Source organism: Coptis chinensis, chromosome 4, assembly GCF_015680905.1.
Source record: "Coptis chinensis isolate HL-2020 chromosome 4, ASM1568090v1, whole genome shotgun sequence".
Lineage (NCBI taxonomy): Eukaryota > Viridiplantae > Streptophyta > Magnoliopsida > Ranunculales > Ranunculaceae > Coptis > Coptis chinensis.
In genome coordinates this window covers 69,023,506-69,043,784 of record NC_141459.1, presented here as the reverse complement: position 1 = coordinate 69,043,784, position 20,279 = coordinate 69,023,506, and the positions used below count along the sequence as shown (strand labels likewise).

The window sequence follows — 20,279 nt, the reverse complement described above, 5'->3', positions numbered from 1 at the left end:
TAGAAGCTGTTTGTTTAATTGTATACATGAGGTAAGCATATCTTGAAGGTTTTATTATTGGTGATTTTAATCAAATATTAGTTATTTAAATTTATTTATGACAGTCATTTTTTCCTTTTAGAATCCTTTACAGTGAATTTGTGAGTTGTTGCCGTGACATCGTTGGATTTGTTAATCCTTTATCTTTTACAAGAGCAAATGGAACTGCTAAAATTGAAATCATTGTAGAAACATTGCGGAATGCAAGTGGAAAGAAAATTGTTCTCATTCCTTACAATCCAGGGTAAGGACATAAACGATCCTAACACAGTGTATTGTTTAAATTGATAAAACTATCAATTGTACTGATTGTTTTCCATTCTTTTTTTTCCCCCTTCTTTTCTTTCATAACAGCCACTGGGTTTTAATTGTCATTGATCTATCACGTATGTCTTTCATTTGGTTGGATTCGAAGCATGGTGAACCAAGCTCAGATATAGCAATATATTTTAGGAGGTGAGCATAGCTATATTGTTTGACATATCTTAACATTTTGAGGTACTACCATAGTGAAGGTACATAAAGGATTAAATTAAATGAAGTACTAAAAACATCTCCAATTAGACTTCCCACTAGCGATTGTGAATTAAATGTTTTGCATTTATCTTATTGTGAAGTGCGGTCCTCACATTGCAAAGGGTTGATGGGAAACGAGTTCCGCTGAAGTGGGACAAGATCAAGGTAAACAAATCCTACACATTATTGTCTTTTTCTTTGAAAAGTATATGTTTACATATGTTGTGAGTCTATATGTTAGGGCCCATATCAACCAGGTGGCACAGAGTGTGGGTATTATACAATGAAGTTTATGAGGGAAATAGTAGAAGCTTGTTCAACTGGATCATTTGAAAATAAGGTATTCGAAAGTTTTGACAAACACTTTATTTGGCTCAATTCAACAACTTCGCCTTATTCTTATATAGTAACTCTACATGTTGTGTCACACCCCGAATTTCGATAAATCAGATAATAATAATGATATCCGACTCCTCGATATCCGAGATGTGACAACAACCTCACAACCCAATCTATATCATAACCCTAATGAATAATAACACATGCGGAAAAACTAAACAATAAAGTACTCAAAACAATCCACTCATCATTAAGAAAACTTGTGATCAAAAATTAAGTTACAAACTTCTTCACTTAAGAATTCGGAAAAATAAATTAAACATATGTCCCCAACAAATTCCACTACATCTCTGAGGAAAAATGAAACGACATCTTATTAAAAATAAATACTAACATCAATCACGAGTAGCAAGCCACCTTCTCGAACATCAGCTAACCCTGTCCAGGCTGATCGACTATGTTCATATAAGAACACAGCCGATTAGCAAACATGCAAATCAGGTTAGCATTATAAATAATGCTGGTATGAGTAGCCTTAGCAAAACCATTTAGATATACATAATATTTCATTCTTTACATGGCAGGTAGTTCCTCCATCGAGGCGCCTAAGCTTAAGGTAGTTAGTTCCTTCATAAAGGCACCTTAACTTCTAACTAAGAGTAAATAACTTATGTCAGCCTAGTACTTACCTTTATGCATGCTCTATCACAGAGTGGGTCCTCTCTGCAAGAATAATTAGTTTAACCCACTCTCCTGCAAGCAATTTATAATAATCATAACAAAAATGAAACTTAACTTGAAAGGCTTAAATCAATAACCACGCCTGAGGAAAATATCATGGCAGTAACATTTATCAAGTGTCCCTAGTAACCTGTCGTCTCTATGTTTTACCTAGTTTTCCTGGCTACCACAATCGCTATCCAACGCCGAACATGTACATCCACATGCCTCCCCTTACATAATGTACCACTCCGTGCGTAAGTACCCTGAGCGGGATGCCGCACACCAGGTAACCCTCACACGAAAGTCATTATGTAAGTAATGCCACTATTCGGCATAAAAGTAACGCGCGTCTCGTTCTAAAGTTTGGCGAACGAGATAATCAAGCCACTATTCGGCTACGATTGCCCAACACATGGGTCAATCAACATCTCATATATATACACCCTATGCAGGGGCCAATCATATCACATACGCCCACACAGGGCAAATCACATGAGTTGTGGTAGCTAGGTTATAGGATTTTCGTTACGTAATTTATTCAAATGTATATATCTATGCATCTTAAAACTTCTCTATCTTCACGTGTCAAAATTTACACAAGATCGACGTCAAATCTATATTAGATACTGACAAACAAGTTTATACAAGTGTCACCCACATCCTATCATCGGATTGGTCCATAAAATCAATCTATAACATTTTTGGAAAAAGTCAACAGTCAACGGGTCAACAGTCAACCCAACAGTCGACGGTCCTAACCGGTGGTCATTCCTCCCGGTCCTCACCCAAACCCATATTTAAAAAGAGTTCAAACCCTGGTCCTAAGCGACTAACTAAACTGACCCGGTTTAACCCGGCCCATAAACTGATCTGGCCTAACAGGAAATCTCAAAACTAACTAGATCCCATGCGACCCAATTCAAATTTTAGGACTAGCCCACATAAACTTTGTAAACCGGCCCAACCAGAACTGATAGGGTCCGGCCCAACTAATTAGTCCTAAGTCAAAAAAGTAAATCGCGACCTGGAGCACCCAATCGCTCTCACGGTCATCCCCTTCGCAGCAACAGCCGCTAGCTTCCAGCCACCCCCAAAAATCCTTCACACACCACCCACCAATAACTAAGCGAAAATTATGTGGGTGAAAAACCCCACCACTTTACTTCACCAAGCAACCCCCGATTTCCAGTTTTTAGCCATCCCCTCAAATCCCGGATCCCAGACCGCCATTAATATTTTTTTTGAAGCTTTCAAACCCCCACAAACTCCCCACTACCACCATACATCAAACCACCAACCCACAATACAACAAAACAGTTCAAACACGAAAATAAATACACAAAAATCAAATTCCTCAGTGTCACAGTAATGGCAGTAATGGCGTTTTTACAGAGGAGGAGGTTAGGGGCTCGCGCCTCCCTTTACCACCACCTAATGGTGTTGACAGTACTAACAATCTACTAAGTTTTAAACATTCACAAGTAATGATAGTCTTTGAAGAGAAAAAACAGAAAATGAACGATGAACAGAACATGGTTTGTTAACTGTGTCTGTATACGGGAAAAACAGAAAAATAAACTACTCACCTGTTATCGGCAACAGAAAATATCAAAGAAAAAAATAAGAGAACCAATCCCAGCTAGCTCGCGAAATCCGCGTTCTTCTCCGTTTTCGGCTTGTGTGTGTGGTTTTTTCAGAAAAACTAGTTCCTCCGGAGACACCCTATATTCTCCTTAACCTCCAAATTACTAAATATTCTTATATCCTAACTATGGAAATATTATTTCTATTAAAAGTATTATATCTTTTATGTTCCTTAGGTTAATACCTTGTTTCCTTTTTATTTAAAGCTTTCCAAAAATTAAAGATAAACTACCCACATTCAAAATTCAAATACTAGTTTCCTATATTAACATTATTCGAAATTACTATTTGGTATTCCACATGCTAGAACGTTGACCAGAAAAAATACAGTCAAATACAGAAAATATTAAATATTGTTACGCAAATAATGTAAATATAAAAATAGGGGTCTTACATGTTGTGCTTTGACTCATCCAGATAACAAATTTAGAACTGAAGGAGACATACACGCAAGATGAACTTGACGGTGTTCGGCTCGATATTATTCAGTTCATCCAGGAAAATGGGGTGTTTCAGTCGGAAGCGAATGAGGATGAGTTTTAGCTATGTTCGGACCCCTCCAGTTTAATTTATGAGTCTTACCTTTTTAATTTATGAAAAGGAATTTGAAGTTTGTTTTCTTATAGTGCACTCAAAAAATTAATGGAAGTTTTTTTTATTATTATCTTTTTTTGCAATGTTTGATAGTTTATTGTACATTTTGGAATTTGTTGGGAAGATGGAAATGTTGTATGTAGGCCGGCTGTGTAAATTTTCTTATGCAGGTTCAGTTTTTAAGTGGAAGACTGTTATTAGTATTATTATTAAAAAAAAAAAAAAAAAAAAAATATATATATATATATATATATATATATATATATATATATATATATATATATATATATATATACACCACGGTTTGGCATAAACCGTAGTGTTTAGTATAACTATATACCACGGTGTTATAACACATACACTAATATAAACCACAGTTTCAATAGCTTATATGCCATGGTTTTGTTGACAACCGTGGTATATAATGGGCATACAAACCACAGTTCTTTGAAAAACCGTGGTATCCGTTAACTATATATACCACAGTTTTGCTATTATTATATACCACACCACCTATTGTCACGGTTGTATAACAGTTGTAAATATATTTATACCACACTTAAAAACAGTGGTATAAGTGTCATTCTGTAGTAGTGTAGTAGTGTTAACCAAGCGAATAATTAATGGAAATAATACAGAAGTACAAACAATATGATAAGCACCCAAAACTGTAATATAAAACCCTGTAGAGACATAATATTTTGGTTAATTATGTGTTTAATAGTCATGAAATAATCGTACTTTTGTGCTTTTACAGGTTTGAGCAATCAACGTAAAAATTGAGGATAAAAGCCAGTATTTAAGCACAGAGTAGTGTGTCTACATGAAGTTTTCCAATTTAGCCCACGTGGAGCCCGACTAAAGCCCAGGGAAGCAAAAAGGATAATTTCAAGTCAGAACATAATGAACGTGCCGAAAAGCATCAAACTCTAAAAGCCCATATCTTCTAAACTGGGACTCCAATGACGACAAGTGAACCATCAGAATGATCAGTACGATGACCTCTACATATATGCGGGATTTTGTAAAAAGTAAACTTTTGGACCCGCCACTGGTCGAAGCATGAGGGACCCATTGTGTGGACCAACAGAATTTGGTGGTCACGCTCACACATCAAGCTTCCATATAACTCAAGTGCTGTATTAAAACCATGAAAGATTTTTATGTACTTTGGCATAAAAGTCCTAATTGGTGGCATGATTAGGTGGCTTAATCAAGTGGCATAAAAGTCCTAATTGGTGGTATGATTAGGTGGGCATGATTAGGTGGCAAACAAATATTTTTGGTTGGCACAAAGTTTTGATTGATTGGTTTTGGAAACAAAGTCTTGCTTGATTAGGTGAAAACAAAGTATTGATTTGAAAAAATCAAGACTTCTCATTTAATGATGCAGTTGAGTGTTGGAAATTCACGTGGATAAAAAGAAAATTTAAGCATTCTCTTGTGCTTAAATAGGGGGGGTCTTCTAGGCACAAATAACTTTTTCTCCATAGTTAGTTTAGTCCGGAGTAGAAAGTTTCCATGTAAGGTTTTTAGTCTTGTAATATGTTTTATATCTAAGTTGTTAATAAAATATTTTCTATGTCTTTATATGGACTCCAATAAAATTTTGGTATCTAAATTAAAGTTCTATGTTTTTTTGCTACCTCATTTAACAACCATTAGATTTCTTGATTAGGAAAGAAATTTTTAGTAACTTGCATATTAAGTCACATAGGAAAGTGGTTTAAATAATATTTGTAAAATCCTACTCACATAAGTTCCTTCTAGAGTAAGTTCCATTTGGTTGTTAATTAGAGTTCTAGCCTTTTGGTTTGGGATGAAATCGCTGCTTGAAATAAATTGCAACGTGCATGTGAGCGAGGTATTTGAACAAGTGTACTGGAGTGTGTGTGAAAACAATTTTTTTTGCATGTGCAAAAGTGCATCTATCACTATAGCTCATTGGGTTGACCGAGCCTCTTATAGCTCTAACAGCAACTCCATAGGGCTTATAAAGCATGAATACAACATTAACTTTGCTCATAATCATACTTCGCTAAGTACTGGTAACATTTGGGTTTTTTGGAAGGATGATTTGACAGTAAATGTGGTGGCAGCAACAAACCAACATATTACTGTGAATAACAACGAGCATTTTGTTCCTTTTATACATGCTAAATGTTTTTACATTCAGAGAAGAACTCTTTGGGAAGAGTTTGGTGGCATTGGCATTCTAAATCCCTCTTGGATGGCCATCAGGGACTTCAACATCATTACTACAAGAATAGAGAAAAAGACATGTAGAAATCATAATCAAAGAGTTATTAATAAGTTTGTTGATTTCATTCACAACAACTCACTTCTAGACAACACAACCCTCAGCCTCAGATTTTCTTGGTGTAACAGAGAAGTAGGAAATCAAAGAATCTTTACTAAGATCGACAAGGTACTAGTCAATAATAGTTGGTTATTGGGGAATCCAAATTGGAGAAGCAAAATTCTGTAGAGAAAGTTCTCCGACCACTCTCCAGTTATCGGTTGGTGTACCAAAAACATTAGGCCAAACTATGTACCTTTCAGGTTCCGAAAACTATGGATGGAACATGCTCAATTCGTGGAATTAGTGTTGAAGAGCTGGAATGAACCTTTGTGTGATGGCCCAATAAGATTGATTATGTGCAAATTGAAGCAACTAAAAGGTGCACTGAAAGAATGGAACAAGAAAACCTACTGGGGCAATTGTGACAAAATCAAGCAAGCAAATTTACGTCAAATGGAAACTGATAAAATCATTTCATCTTTAATGCAATCTGAAGCAACTCTGTGGAAGCAAAGAGTGTGCATTAAAGAGGAGCTTGAGGGCGAAAGAAACTCGATCCACTTATTTTCATGCGAAAGCTTGAATTCGGCCATCCAAATCTTTCGTTGAGGAGATCAGAATAGAGGATGAAACTCTTTTACATGATCCAAGGCAAATAATGGAGTTTCTTGTGCAGGCATATGAAGACAAGTTCAAAGCTAGACCTGTTGTACATAGGCAAGTGCTTATGGACCTCATCCCCTATATAGTTTCAAACCTACATAATGTTTTTCTCATTGCCATGCCTGCTTGGGTGGAGATCTCAAAAGCTATTATGAGCATGGATCCTAGCAGCTCTCCTAGTCCAAACGGCTTCCAGGGCATGTTTTTTCATAAATGTTGGAGCATTGTGTGCGTTGACGTATATGGAGCTATATGCTATTTCTTCACATACCACATTATTCCTTAAGGTATGAATGCCAATTTCCCAGTATTGATTCTCAAGTGTAAAAATGCTAAATAAATTGGTCAGTTTAGGCATTTATGTTTGAGTAATTTTATTTTCAAGATAGTCATAAAAATTCTAGCTAACAAGCTAACCTCCATTGCTGTGAATATCATTTGTTGTGAGCAACATGGATTCTTGAAGGGTAGAACATGCACAACCATTGCCATGGCATCAGAACTCGTGAATGACATGCACATTAAAAGAAGAGGTGGAAATGCAGCTATACGATACTTCTCTAAGAAAGGTTCAGTGGGGCGACTAGCGGTAAAAATTTATAGGTGTAAATTTTTGGCTATATCGATCCAAAGAAAGCGTAAATTCTCGCCTAGGATTCGGGTAGTGATCAAGTAAGTAGACGTGTGAACTTCTATATTCGGAAAAACTACTCCTCTGTGTCATTACTCACATATCACACATTTTGAGGCTTTTTGGTTAGATTCTCACAGGATATGGAAATTAAGTTGTCTAACCGTAAGTCCCAGAAACTTACTACTGTGTACAGCTAATGATAGTCAGTGCATGAATGCTTATGAAAAGATGTAAAAACTATTGCATATGTATTAACTTAAGTTTCTAAGAACAAGTCTGAATTCAAATGCTAGGGTGAGATTTCTAAATATTTTTCATCACAGAAAAGGAAACGAGACTTTGTCACTAAATATGTTTATTTAGACATAAAATAAAACTATATACAACTATGCATGCTTAAATTTTGTGAAAGGTTCTCACCACCCCCAAACAGTCGGACGTTGTGTCCTCAAAGTGTCAAGAGGAAGAAAGAATATACCTGAGAGGCTTTGAGCAAAAGTATAGCTGACATCTTCCACAGAAATTTATGGTAACACACTATATATTATACATCATAAAAGTGAAAGCACAATGTTAGATTATTTATTTATTTTTTTACATCAAAACGTAAGACAAATATGTACATCAACTCACATTGCCCTAAATACGAACTGGGGGTAGGTCCATCCTTGCTTCATCTTTGTAGAAGTGTCATTCCTTTCCATCACGCCAATCTATTATAGTCTTCCAGACTTCGCTCCACTTCCTTTTTCTTGAACTGTCCAGATGAGCTATCATGTTATTGTCATCAGGGAAACAACGAACTTTCTTTAGATACCTTGCAGGGCGTCGCCATACCTGAAATCGCAAAGAACTAATTATCTTGTTTGTTGGAAACATAAAGTCTACCTTTACCCAGTCATGAAAAGTGGCTGCAAACTATGGGAAGTACATCCTCATTATCCTACATGCTGTAACTGGCAAATTGATATAGTGCTGCCTAAAAGACCGATCCCTCTTATGGTTCTCAATTACTAGGTCTGTGATGTTGAAGGCAGTATGTTGCTGGGCCAGGGCATGGAACGTCTTACAAGCTGATTTTGAGGTAGTCGAAAAATGTCAATCCCCCATGATGTTTCGAAGAATAAACAACAAGGCAGTCCCAACATTCATGGTCATACTGGCTAGTAGAATAGTGTTGTCGGGAATCGGTCAGCTTCTGCATGTTCAATGACTGAGGCTAGGCCATCTCCATAACGGGCGGCAAAATCTTCCCAATAATAGTCATTAAAGTTGTTTTGTATCATGTATTGAATGAGGATGTCTGGCTGAAAAGGAGGAAGGTCCAAAGCCATAGAAACTGCTGGCTCGTAAAAAGGGTGATGGGTGTTAACAATACGGATTGCAAATCCGTTCAACACGAAACCATCAGCATGTAGATTCTCCATATGATCGTAAAAATAAGTTGCCAAACCTGGAGAGTATGTCTGCTTAGTGTGTAGTATCAAGGAGTTCCAACCAACTTGTGTGATGAAGTCTCTGAAAAGATGTCCATATGCAGGAGAATTTAGCAATGAATGGAAAGATTGTTCTAGAATAATCTTTGGAGATGCCATTGTAGAAGACGTGTGAAGAAAGATACCACCTGTAAACAAAGATAACAAAAAATGAGAATACGATGGAAATGACTAAGTAAAACAATTACATTTATTTACCATAGGAAAATTGCATTATATTTAAAAACTAAAAAGAAAATGACAAAGAACATAAAATTTCAAAATCTAATTTGTGTCATGGTCCCAAGTAAACGGCGAGGGCCCTTTTGTGAGAGAAATCCATTTATAAGATTCTCGATGTCATCAATCCATGCAACAACCCATTGCAATATTTCGCTCTGTGTCTGGTAAATCTCGGCATGGTTCTCCATTATGAGAGTGTGATTTGCCAAGAACTGGTTATGGCTGTGCAAGAATTGTGCTTGTTCCTCTTCTTGTATTGTCCGCAGGTCGTGAAATTCAAGAAGACTAGTGATGATAATGTTCTGACATTTGTATAATGTCATTAGTCCTTGGTGAATTAAACGAAGGCCTTCCATAGGATTAAATACATTGCGTATTGCATTTTCAGTGAAAATGTTGTCAGCGGAACAAGCTTCGCCGGTTTCTGCACCGGCATGGTTATTTGCAACGTCGGGAGTCCAGAAACCATTCATACAAACTGGGTGAATGATGAGAATGTTTGCTGTTCTAAGAGGTGTATTAGGAGCAGTAATAGGAAAACCCCAACGCATCATGGTAAGTGTCATAATGGTTGGCAAAGGAGCTGCCTTTTTCCTTGCACGTGTGATCGCGTTCCAGAGAAATTTAATAATGCAAAAATAATTGTAGTTAGTCTAGTCTGCAATACCCAGAGTAGATGGAGGAGGGGTTTTGTTATTTCGGAAGTCTAAGATATGCCGAGCACATTATGCGCTTTCCATTGGATCACAGATAATTGGTTTCTTTGCAAGGATCGTTGATAAACAATACGATTTTTCCGGTTGTATTCGCTGTGAAGTATAGTTGCAAACATCAGATACCTGATATTGTCGAATAGTGAATCCTGAAGGTGTACCCCCTGGTTCATAATGGGAATTTGAAGTACCTTGGAGATGATTTCCATAGTCAATTCACGCTCGCATCCATTTGCACGGACAAAGAATTGTCCGTTTTGGAAATAACCGTGTTTATAGAATAGCAGGACCAATTCTCTGGAATAAAATGCATGCTTTTGATGTAATAGAGGGAACCATCCTTGACGTAAAAATTTTGTGTCAAAAAATGGATGAAAAAGACCGTATTGGAAATTTTCCATAAAATTTTGCTCGAGCACGAAAATTCGAGTGAGGGTCATTAAAGATGGAGTGGTGAAGAAAATTTAGTGGAAAAGGGAAGTTGAATTTTAGAGGTGTCTATCCTTGCTATAAATAGGCACCAATCCGAAGATCCAGAAAATACGAATCGAGGTGTCATAGGGTAATTAGACCACGTGTATCTTCTGAAACATGGTGCAAAAGTGGAGTGTGGAGGGGAAGAATAGGGCATGTCACTACAAGGAGTGCCCTTTTTTTTTTTTTTTTTTAATGTAAATAGCGTAAGTAGAAGGACAAGGAAGATGTAGATATAATATCAAAATAAATTGTAACAACGTACAACGATGTGAAAACACACCATAATGACACAGAAAATAAAATACAAACTTAAATATTAGATAGGACTATATGCCACATTAACGACATTACTATAATAAAACAACCAAGCATGAAGACTTGAGTAGCATATTCAATTTGCTGCTGCTCAAACTTTTCTAGTGCATCCATGAAGCTTGAAATTACAGCGAACTAAAAAAATGATATTTAGAATAAGAAGTGTAGAGGGAAAAAGATGAAAGGAGTGAATGTGAAGGATGTGTTGAACTTATTTACAGAGAGAAAATTGAGCCGTTTTCTGACTATTTTTGGATGTGATTTCATGACCGTTTTTTTAACATTTTTAGGATGCGATTTCATGACCGTTTTTTGGTGCGTTTTCATGATCGTTTTGCAAAACGTTAGTTGACGGTAAAATTTTCCATTAAGTGTGACGTCAAAAATATATATATGTATATATTTATATATATATATATGTATATATATTATTATTACTAATATTATTATATATGTTTCTACCTATATAATATAATATTAGAGATAACTAATATATTATTAGACAAGGCAGAAATTTTGGAAAATGTAGGAAATAACAGACATCCTTGGTTGGAAAATTAAAATGCAAACACGTAAATAAAATATCCGACATAAATAATATACAAGACCGGGAAAATAAACTGTCTACTGAGAATCCTTAGGGGCTGCAGAATAAGAACCAGAGTCCTGCGATAGCGTGCAGTACGAGCTCCCATGGAGGCTAACTGCTCCTGGATATCGCCTAGAGTATCCATCACCTGAGCTTGAAACTGGTGCTGGTTTTCCATGAGCATTCACTGGAACTAATTCTAGCGAGTAGTCATGTGATCCTGAAATGTATTCATGGAAGTTTGCATTTCTTACTGAAATTAGCCCATGCTGTCTGTCAGCGACTCATGGCGAGTGGTCATATCCGTCCTTAACTCGCCCATGGTATGTTTCATCAAAACATGGCGAGTGTATGTCTCTTATGCCACTGTTCATAGCACGTAGGGCATCCATCGGATGGCTCATCTTACTCATAGTAGTTTCATCAAAGAAGGGTAAGTGAGATGGACCAACATTAGCGTGTTCAGCTTCCATTGGTATTGTGGGTTCCCATGGGGCCAGTATGCATTTCTTGAAAACAAGCATACTCTCAAATGGTAGCATAGGTATTAACGGGGTGGCAGACAGGAAACCCAAATTAATCATAACTTGCGTTACAAGAACGACAAGAGAGGCTGGCCTGAGTATGGCATGCGTAATGATATCAAAAAGAAAGGAGACTATGCATAAGTTACCCTTGCGCTCCTGGAGGATCCAGAGTAGGTGGAGGAATGTCTTGTTGATGTCCGATGGCTTCGAGGTGCCAATGACGTTCTGTCCCAGCCATTGAGTCACAGCTAGCTGGTTCTAACGCACCGAACGTTGATACGCGCATTTCCCATCCATATTGTAGTCACTCTCGATTAGCGTGTTGAGCATTAGGTCGTAAGTCCATGGATACACGGACTGCTGCTGAGTCAGCACGTGGTCGACCACAGGTATGCCCGTTACATTCGAGATCAAAGCGGGTGTGACTTCGCGGCGCACACTTTCGATGGTGACCCAAAAATGGTCGCCATTAAAGCTCCCTTTGTCGTAAAATTTCAACACCAAATCTGTTGAATAGAGCCCACCATTGGCATATAACAAATACTCCCATCCTCTTGAGTGTATTTTAGTATCAAAGAATGGAGCAAACATCCCATTTTCAAATAAAGCTCCAAAAATTTTCTCCACCGAAATTCGCCTGTTTACAGCCATTGGGGATAGTAAGAAGAGGATGGGTATAGATTTGAGATAAGGGGAAGAATTGGAAATTGCTGACGAAAGGGAATTAGATTCGGAGCTGTGATGGTCACACGCGAGACCTGGATTTAACTTGTACCCGTCTCGTGCGAGACTTAAGCGGGGGAAAACTAGATCTGATTTTTGTGGGAGACGAAGGTTGTAATTGTGATGCGTGTGGTTGGGTGTCTCAGGTATAAATGGGTTGAGAATACGAGATTTGGTCGGGCCCAAAAAATTTCCCAAGCCCAAATCAAGCCTAAAGCCCATTTTGAGCCTACAATATCTAAACGCTTACCCACGACTCGTTTGGACTCTGAATTGGATGAATGAGTTATCAAAATGATCGGCATGAAAAATGCCATCCAATTATATGAGTCATTCTCAAAGTTCACACCAGTTTTTGAAAAGAAGGAGGGGTGTTTTATTCATAAATAGAGTTTTTTTCATTTATTTATATACAAGGGAGATTAATGTGAACAACACTGGATGTCCAGAAGAGTCACCATCTAAATTCATAGGCAACTGTCATGTTGGCTCTGGAGCGAACCCAATCCAGCCAGACTATGGCTTTACCTCTATGTATTATGAGGTTAGGGGCAGGATGGTACCATCCTGGACCTTGCGCGCTACGGTCTAATAATATTGCCCTTATTACATACGGCTATCCTCAAACCGCCCCAAAGGGAACTCAAAGTAACCAATTCTAGGGTTTGGCTGGTGGAATCCATTGCCCGTACGTGTTCCAAGTATGCAAAATCCGAGGTTGAACACGAATCTCTATTTGCACAACTTAATGCAAAGGGATTTTTTTTAAAAGGCAACAATATATACATATCTACAAGGTGAGTCTTTTAATGTCAGTTTCTCAAGACACATCAAGTCTTTTAACGTTACATTCTCAAGACGTTTGTGAGTCTTTTAACGTCAGATCCTCAAGACGATTCCCAACCTGTGGGAGAAATGGCACGGCAACAGAGTTTATCCTGTACAGATGGTGTCAGACAAAAGTACACCTTATACCGGCTAGTATCGGATAGGAAGTCAAGACCTGGACAAAAAGGTGTTTGACAATGCATACACCACCCCATCCTTCACGCACGACGTTTACGAGCAAAATTACTATGACCATTACCTATACGTGATGGGTGAGACTTACACCAAATGATTAGTTGAAGTTCGTGAGGCAGAGAATAGAAAAGGGAAGAGAAGGAAGGAGGTGAAATTTTTGGTACCCATCGTTTACCAATAGGAACGTTTGCTCATGTTGCAGAAGACATTTATACTCATTTCTAAAATAGAGTTTTTGTGGACTACGGTTCCGGCGCTTGCAACCACACACTTCAAAGAACTTTTGAGATCATAAAATAGAAGATGGCCCAGCTACCAAAATTTCATACCTTCTGCAGAAACAAGATTGAGTACGCCAAACGAAACATCTAGTCTACATAGACCGGATCCTAAAGAAGAGTCTGTTCAATAGTTGGGGAGCGTAACTTGTGGTAATGTTTGAGGCGTTGTCCATTTACTTGAAATTCACTGTTATTTTATGGATTAAGCAAATAGATTGCCCCATAATGGATCATAGCTGACACAATGAAAGGACCAGACCATCGTGTTTTCAATTTACCAGGAAAAATGTGTAATCTAGAGTTGTACAGTAAAACTTTTTGGCCAATTTTGAAATCTTTACGCAAAATGTGCTTATCATGCACTCTTTTCATATTAGCTTTGTAGGATTTTGAGGGATCATAAACATCACTCCGAATCTACTCAAGCTCATTTAATTGCAGTTTTCGCTTCTCGCCTGCCGCGTTAATATTGTAATTGAGGCTTTTGATGGCCCATAGGGCACGATGCTCAACTTCAACTTGCAGATGACAAAGTTTTCCAAAAACGATGCGATAAGGAGACATCCCTATAGGTGTCTTAAATGTTGTTCGGTATGCCCACAAGGCATCCGATAAGTGGAGAGACCAGTCTTTTCTTGATGGATTGACAGTTTTCTCCATAATGGACTTTATCTCTCTGTTGGAGACTTCCACTTGGCCACTCGTCTGTGGGTGATATGGAGTAGCAACTTTGTAAGTAACTCTATATTTCTTCATTAAAAACCTAAAAATTTTATTACAAAAATGTGTACCCCATCACTGATGATAGCCTTGGGAACACCAAAATGAGAGAAAATATTTTTTTTTTACAAATTTCACAACAGTCTTATGGTCATTTGACTGACATGCGAGTGCCTCTATCCATTTTGACACATAGTCTACAGCGACAAGAATGTAGAGAAAACCTTGAGAAATAGGGAAGGGGGAAGGGTCCCATAAAATCAATGCCCCTAACATAAAAAATTTCCACAATTAAGATAGGATTTAGGGGCATCATATTACGTTGGGTAATTCGACCTAGGTATTGACAATTGATAAGAGCCCAAAACTATAGTTTTAACCCTTTAACAATAATACTTTTAAACCAATTATGCGAGTAATAAATAAGAGATAATGTTGATTACGTGTTTTTATGTATTTCAGGCATTAGAGTCAATTATGTGCAGAAATGTGTCACTTTTGTGAGATAAAAGAGCAAGGGTTGGTTGCTAAGAAGTTCTATGATTAAAGGCCAAGATTCAAAGAGAAAAGCTTTTTTAAAGCCCGGTCAAAGCTAAAAAGTCAAAGTCAACGCGAGCAAAAACAACACATAAAAGTCAGTAGAATTTTCGAAGACCGTATCCTTAGACTCAGACTTCGGAATTAGGCCTACCTTATGTCAAAACGACCATCTTGGAAAGAGCTTTCCAATGGTTCAAACCTTGACTGAATAAGAGGAGCAGAATTGGACAAAAAGTTTGTTGAAGTTAAATCCAGCTGAAAACACCTCTGTGGACTGAAGAAATTGGGTTTTGGGCTCAATTTTCCGACCCAAAACATGGCTCCAGGCCCATGCATGAAATTGGGGAACTCTTTCTCTTCTTGAAAGGAGGAAAGAGGAGACTAATTAGCTAGACCTAGATTAGAAAATAAATTAGCTTAGACTCCATTAATTAGTTTTATTATCTTGTTTTTAATTTAGTTATTGAATCATTGATAATTCTTTATTAGAGTAATAAAAGTAGTTAGTTATTCATAAATTTAGTTTTGGTTTATTAAATTACTTAGATCTAAATTTAGTTATTAGTGGTTAATCATTTCTTAATTGTTAATTCAGTTGTGAATCCTTGAGTAGTTCAAATTAGTAAATTTATAATCTTTATATCATGTCTTGCTTAAATTCATATAGAAATGATAATATAATGATTCAAGGCTAAAACTTCCATTAGAGGGGTTTGAGGAAGCCTTGATGAAAACTTGATTTCTGTTAGCTTAGAAATCATCATGATAATCTATTAAATTCTATAAAGTAATTAGTTCACCATGAGAATTGGTTTGATTGCTTCACATGCTAGTTATTATTTGGTAGAGATTGCCATGAATAATTAGGGATTAGAAATACCAGTTTGTTATGCGAAAGCATTGAAAATTGGATTACAACATTTCTTTGTTAGTTGATTAAGTCGAATCAAGGTGGAATCGAATTCCCCTAATTCATTCTCTATTGTCAAGTTTAGTATTTGAATTCCGTCATTTCATGATTCGCATATTAAATAGTAGTTTCTCATCGTAGTATATTTCTATCGTTACTCTCATTGACTTTGATAGACTGATAATCATAGTTAACTTAGACTTCTAAAGAACTAGGAGTGGAACGAATCTTCTATTCCAACTATATTGCAACAGCATCGAGAGTAGAAAACTTTGATAATATTAAGCTAGAAAATAGTTCTAGTTTTACTTACATTTGAGTTTCTTCGCTTATTCGTAGGTAAAACTAGCATTTTCCCGTTTATCAACAATGAATGCAAACTATGCAATGTTCGTGTGCATCGCGAAAAAGGGTAGGCTAGTAAAAACCACATTATAAAACCTTGGCCGCAGTTTTCTTTCCACTGAAATGACCACCACAAGATTGTTCAAAGCAAAAAGATAACACGTCGGTGTGTTCCCAGTCGGAATGCAGTGACGAATGAGTTGGTCGGAACAATACTTAAAGAGGTAGGGGTCATCCCAGAAATAATATTTTATAGTGGATAAGAACTTTTTACGATCAGGACGTGACCAAGAGGAAGGAACTTCCTCAGTACCTAGGTAGTTAATGATATCCGCGTACCATGGAGAGGAGAAAATGGAGTACAAATATTCGTATGGAAAGGAATCACATATGGCTTCAGAATCTCTATCAATGTCACCAACCAGCCTTGATAAATGGTCGGCCTCGACATTTTCGGTTCCTTTATTGTCTTTGATTTCCAGGGTAAATTCTTGCAAGAGAAGGATCCAGCAGAATAATCGCTGTTTCGCATCCTTTTTCGTGAGTAAATACCGAAGTGCGGCATGGTCAGTATATACAATTGTGGATGATCCAACTAGGTAAGGGCGAAACTTATCCAAAGCATAGACAACAACTATGAACTCTTTCTCAGTTGTTGTGTAATTACGTTGAGCGTCATTAAGAGTTTTACTAGCGTAGTAAATGACAATGGGTTTGTCATCACGTCGTTGGCCTAGTACAGCGCCAATAGCAAAGTCGCTAGCGTCACACATCAATTTGAATGGTTGAAACCAATCAGGGGGTTGAAAGATAGGAGTGGTAGTCAGGGCAGATTTTAGAGTTTCAAAAGCTTGTTTGCAATTGAAATTGAAGTCGAATACCACATCATTAAGTAGGAGATTAGTTAAGGGTCGAGCAACTATAGAAAAATCCTGAATGAATCGCCTGTAAAACCCAGCGTGGCCTAAAAACGCACAGATATCATGAACTGCTCGGGGGAAAGGTATCGAAGCAATTTTAACAACTTTATCTTTATCAACCTCTATCCCGTCTTTCGAAACGATGTGACCTAGAACAATTCCTTTGGTCACCATGAAATGACACTTCTCCCAATTAAGTACCAGATTTTTCTCTTCACGACGTGTTAATACTTTAGAAAGGTTGGATAGGCAGTCTTCAAAGGAATTTCCATAAATGGAAAAGTCGTCCATGAAGACTTCCATACAATGTTCCACCATATCACTGAAAATGTGAAGCATGCAGTGTTGGAAAGTGCCTGGGGCATTGCAAAGACCAAAAGGCATTCGTTTGTATGCAAAGGTTCCAAAGGGACATGTGAAAGTTGTCTTTTCTTGATCGGCAGGATCGATGACAATTTAGAAGTAGCCGGAATAGCCATCAAGAAAATAGTAGTAAGCATGACCGGCTAAACATTCTAGCATCTGGTCAATGAATGGAAGAGGGAAGTGATCTTTACGTGTTCTAGCATTAAGTTTGCGATAGTCAATGCAAATTCTCCATTTCAATTGAATGCGAGTGGAGATGCATTCACCATTTTTATTTTGTACAACTTGAATGCCGAACTTTTTGGGAACAATGTGGACAGGACTAACCCAGTCACTATCAGAGATAGGGTATATGATACCCACATCAAGTAAACATAAAGCTTCCTCCCTCACAACCTCTTTCATGGCGGGGTTAAGGCGATGCTGCGATTCTCGTGATGTCTTTGTGCCATCATCCAGATGTATGCGATGCGTGAATACACTAGGGTTTATTCCTTTGATATCATCTAAGGACCAACAAATAGCGGAGCGGTGTTCATGAATGACACGAATCAAATGTGTTTCTTCGTCGGTAGTTAAGTGAGAAGAAATTATTATAGGGTAACTACCATCGGGATCGAGATGCACGTACTTCAAATCAAAGGGTAGAGGTTTTAAATCTAGAGTTGGAGGAGTGGGGATCAAGGAATCGTGAAGGGTCGTCTCTTCAATGGATAAGAGCGAGTCAGGTTTGTTTGGATTGGTTGGTATTGCAGCAGTAGGGTCAAATAGTGGTATTGACTCCAATAATGCTTGAACATCCATAATGTATAAGTCATCGTCAAACTCAGGATTATCAAAAGAAAGGAATTGGTGTACCTCGTCTTTGGGAAAAGAGTTTGTGAAATAATCATGTACCAGACTATCAACCAAGCTAATCTCACCCTCCATTATAGGATCAGGAAATTGTTTCATTAACTTGAACACGTTTACTTCGACAGAAAGGTTCCCAAAAGACAATGTCATTGAGCCATCCTGACAATTGATGAGAGCATTAGCAGTTACAAGGAATGGACGTCCCAAAATGATAGGAATGGAGTCACAGGCTACTTCGGTATCTAAAATGACAAAATTAACTGGGTAGTAAAAATCATGGACCATAACTATGACGCTTTCTACTATGCCATTTGGGTACTTGATGGAGCGATCCGCAAGTTGCAGGGTAATATTGGTAGGTTTTAATTCATGAAGACCTAACTGCTTAAATAAGTAGTTGGGAAGTAGGTTAACACTGGCGCCTAGGTCTAAAAGTGCGGTAGCAGTATACTGGTCGCCCAACGTGCATGGGACATTTGGTCGACCTGGGTCTTTGTATTTAACCACACCATTGGTAGTACTAATGGAGGGAAATTGCTCAGTGAGGAACGCTTGTTGAGGAACATTCGTTCATCGTTTGTTGGTGCACATGTCCTTCAAAAACTTGGCATGCTTGGGCAAATGTTTAATTGCATCTAGAAAAGGTAGGTTTATGGTCAAATTTTTGAAGGTTTCACGGATATCATCGAAATATTCGTCAAGTTTGTTCTTTGTCAAATGGGCAGGGAAAGGAGCTTTTGGGCGGAATCACGTATATGGATTAGTGGCGTCTTTCCCTAGGGACGTGGATGTAGATTTGGAAGGAACAACTTCATCCGCTATAGGTTGCGAGGTAGGAGTTGGAAGCACGTCAACTATGGCTTCCGTCGATTCGACATCTGGTGTACGTATGTGATTGTCGATAGTTTGGCCAGAATGAAAAGTGGTGATGGCATTTACCTCACCATGGCTGGGATTACTAGATCTTGGTGCATTGTTGAGTTCAAAGGCAGTGTTGGTGGGCTTAGGGTTTGGAACTGCTTAGCCTGGAAACACGCCCTTTTGACTTTTATCCTGTGCTAACAGCGGAAGAGACTGTTGGATAGATGCTAAGATTTGATTCTGTTGATTCATGTAAGTCAGAAAAGTTTCAGCTATTTTATCGGCAGTGGATTGTACCAGTGGAGCGGCAGGAACAAGTTCACGGTTATTGTTTATGGGTTGATTTTGGTAGTCATATCCTTGATTAGCGGGAACAAGGCTACGGTTATTTTGGTACCCTATATTTGCATTGTTGGGAAAATGACTTTGCCCTTGGTGGAATTGCAGAGGATTTCCTTGAAAGTAGGAATTGTAGTTCGCGGGTGGTCGTACAGGAGCGTTGTTGACACCCGGAGGAGCTTGTTGTTGAGCAGGGGGGCCCCAAGCCAAATTTGGATGTTGTCGCCAAGGTGCATTAGGGATGTTGAAAGCACAAGCCTCTTCGGATGGTTGGGGAGGGCACTTGTATGCCAAATGACAATAAGAATCGGCGTGCTCAGGACTTAAGCAAAGAAGACATGGGGAAGCATTGGCAGCCATGACTTGTTTGGGTTTTTAATCATTTACTTGAACCAAAAGAGCATCGACCTTTTTGGTTAGGGACTCGATCAGAGTTTTTAATTCTGGATTGGGTTTGACCTCGAACATAGTCGTAACTTTGGTAGGAGTGTCTTTAGAAGATCTGGAAGAATCAGTGTTACCCTAATGGATGCTTTGTGAAGCCTGTTTTTCAAGAAAAGTGTATGCTTCAGTAGCGCCTTTGTCCATGAAACAACCGCCGTT

The 20,279-nt window shown here is 38.0% G+C and overlaps 1 protein-coding gene across 1 annotated transcript; it reads left to right on the top strand.

Moving 5' to 3' along the window:
- Positions 1 to 406: 406 nt before the first annotated feature.
- Positions 407 to 3,878, top strand: LOC147504541 (uncharacterized). The gene is made up of 4 exons (XM_086604070.1): positions 407 to 495; positions 657 to 720; positions 797 to 895; positions 3,679 to 3,878. The coding sequence occupies exons 1-4, from the start codon at positions 428 to 430 to the stop codon at positions 3,802 to 3,804; spliced, it is 357 nt and encodes a 118-aa protein (XP_086460196.1). The 5' UTR covers positions 407 to 427; the 3' UTR covers positions 3,805 to 3,878.
- The last annotated feature ends 16,401 nt before the right edge of the window (positions 3,879 to 20,279 follow it).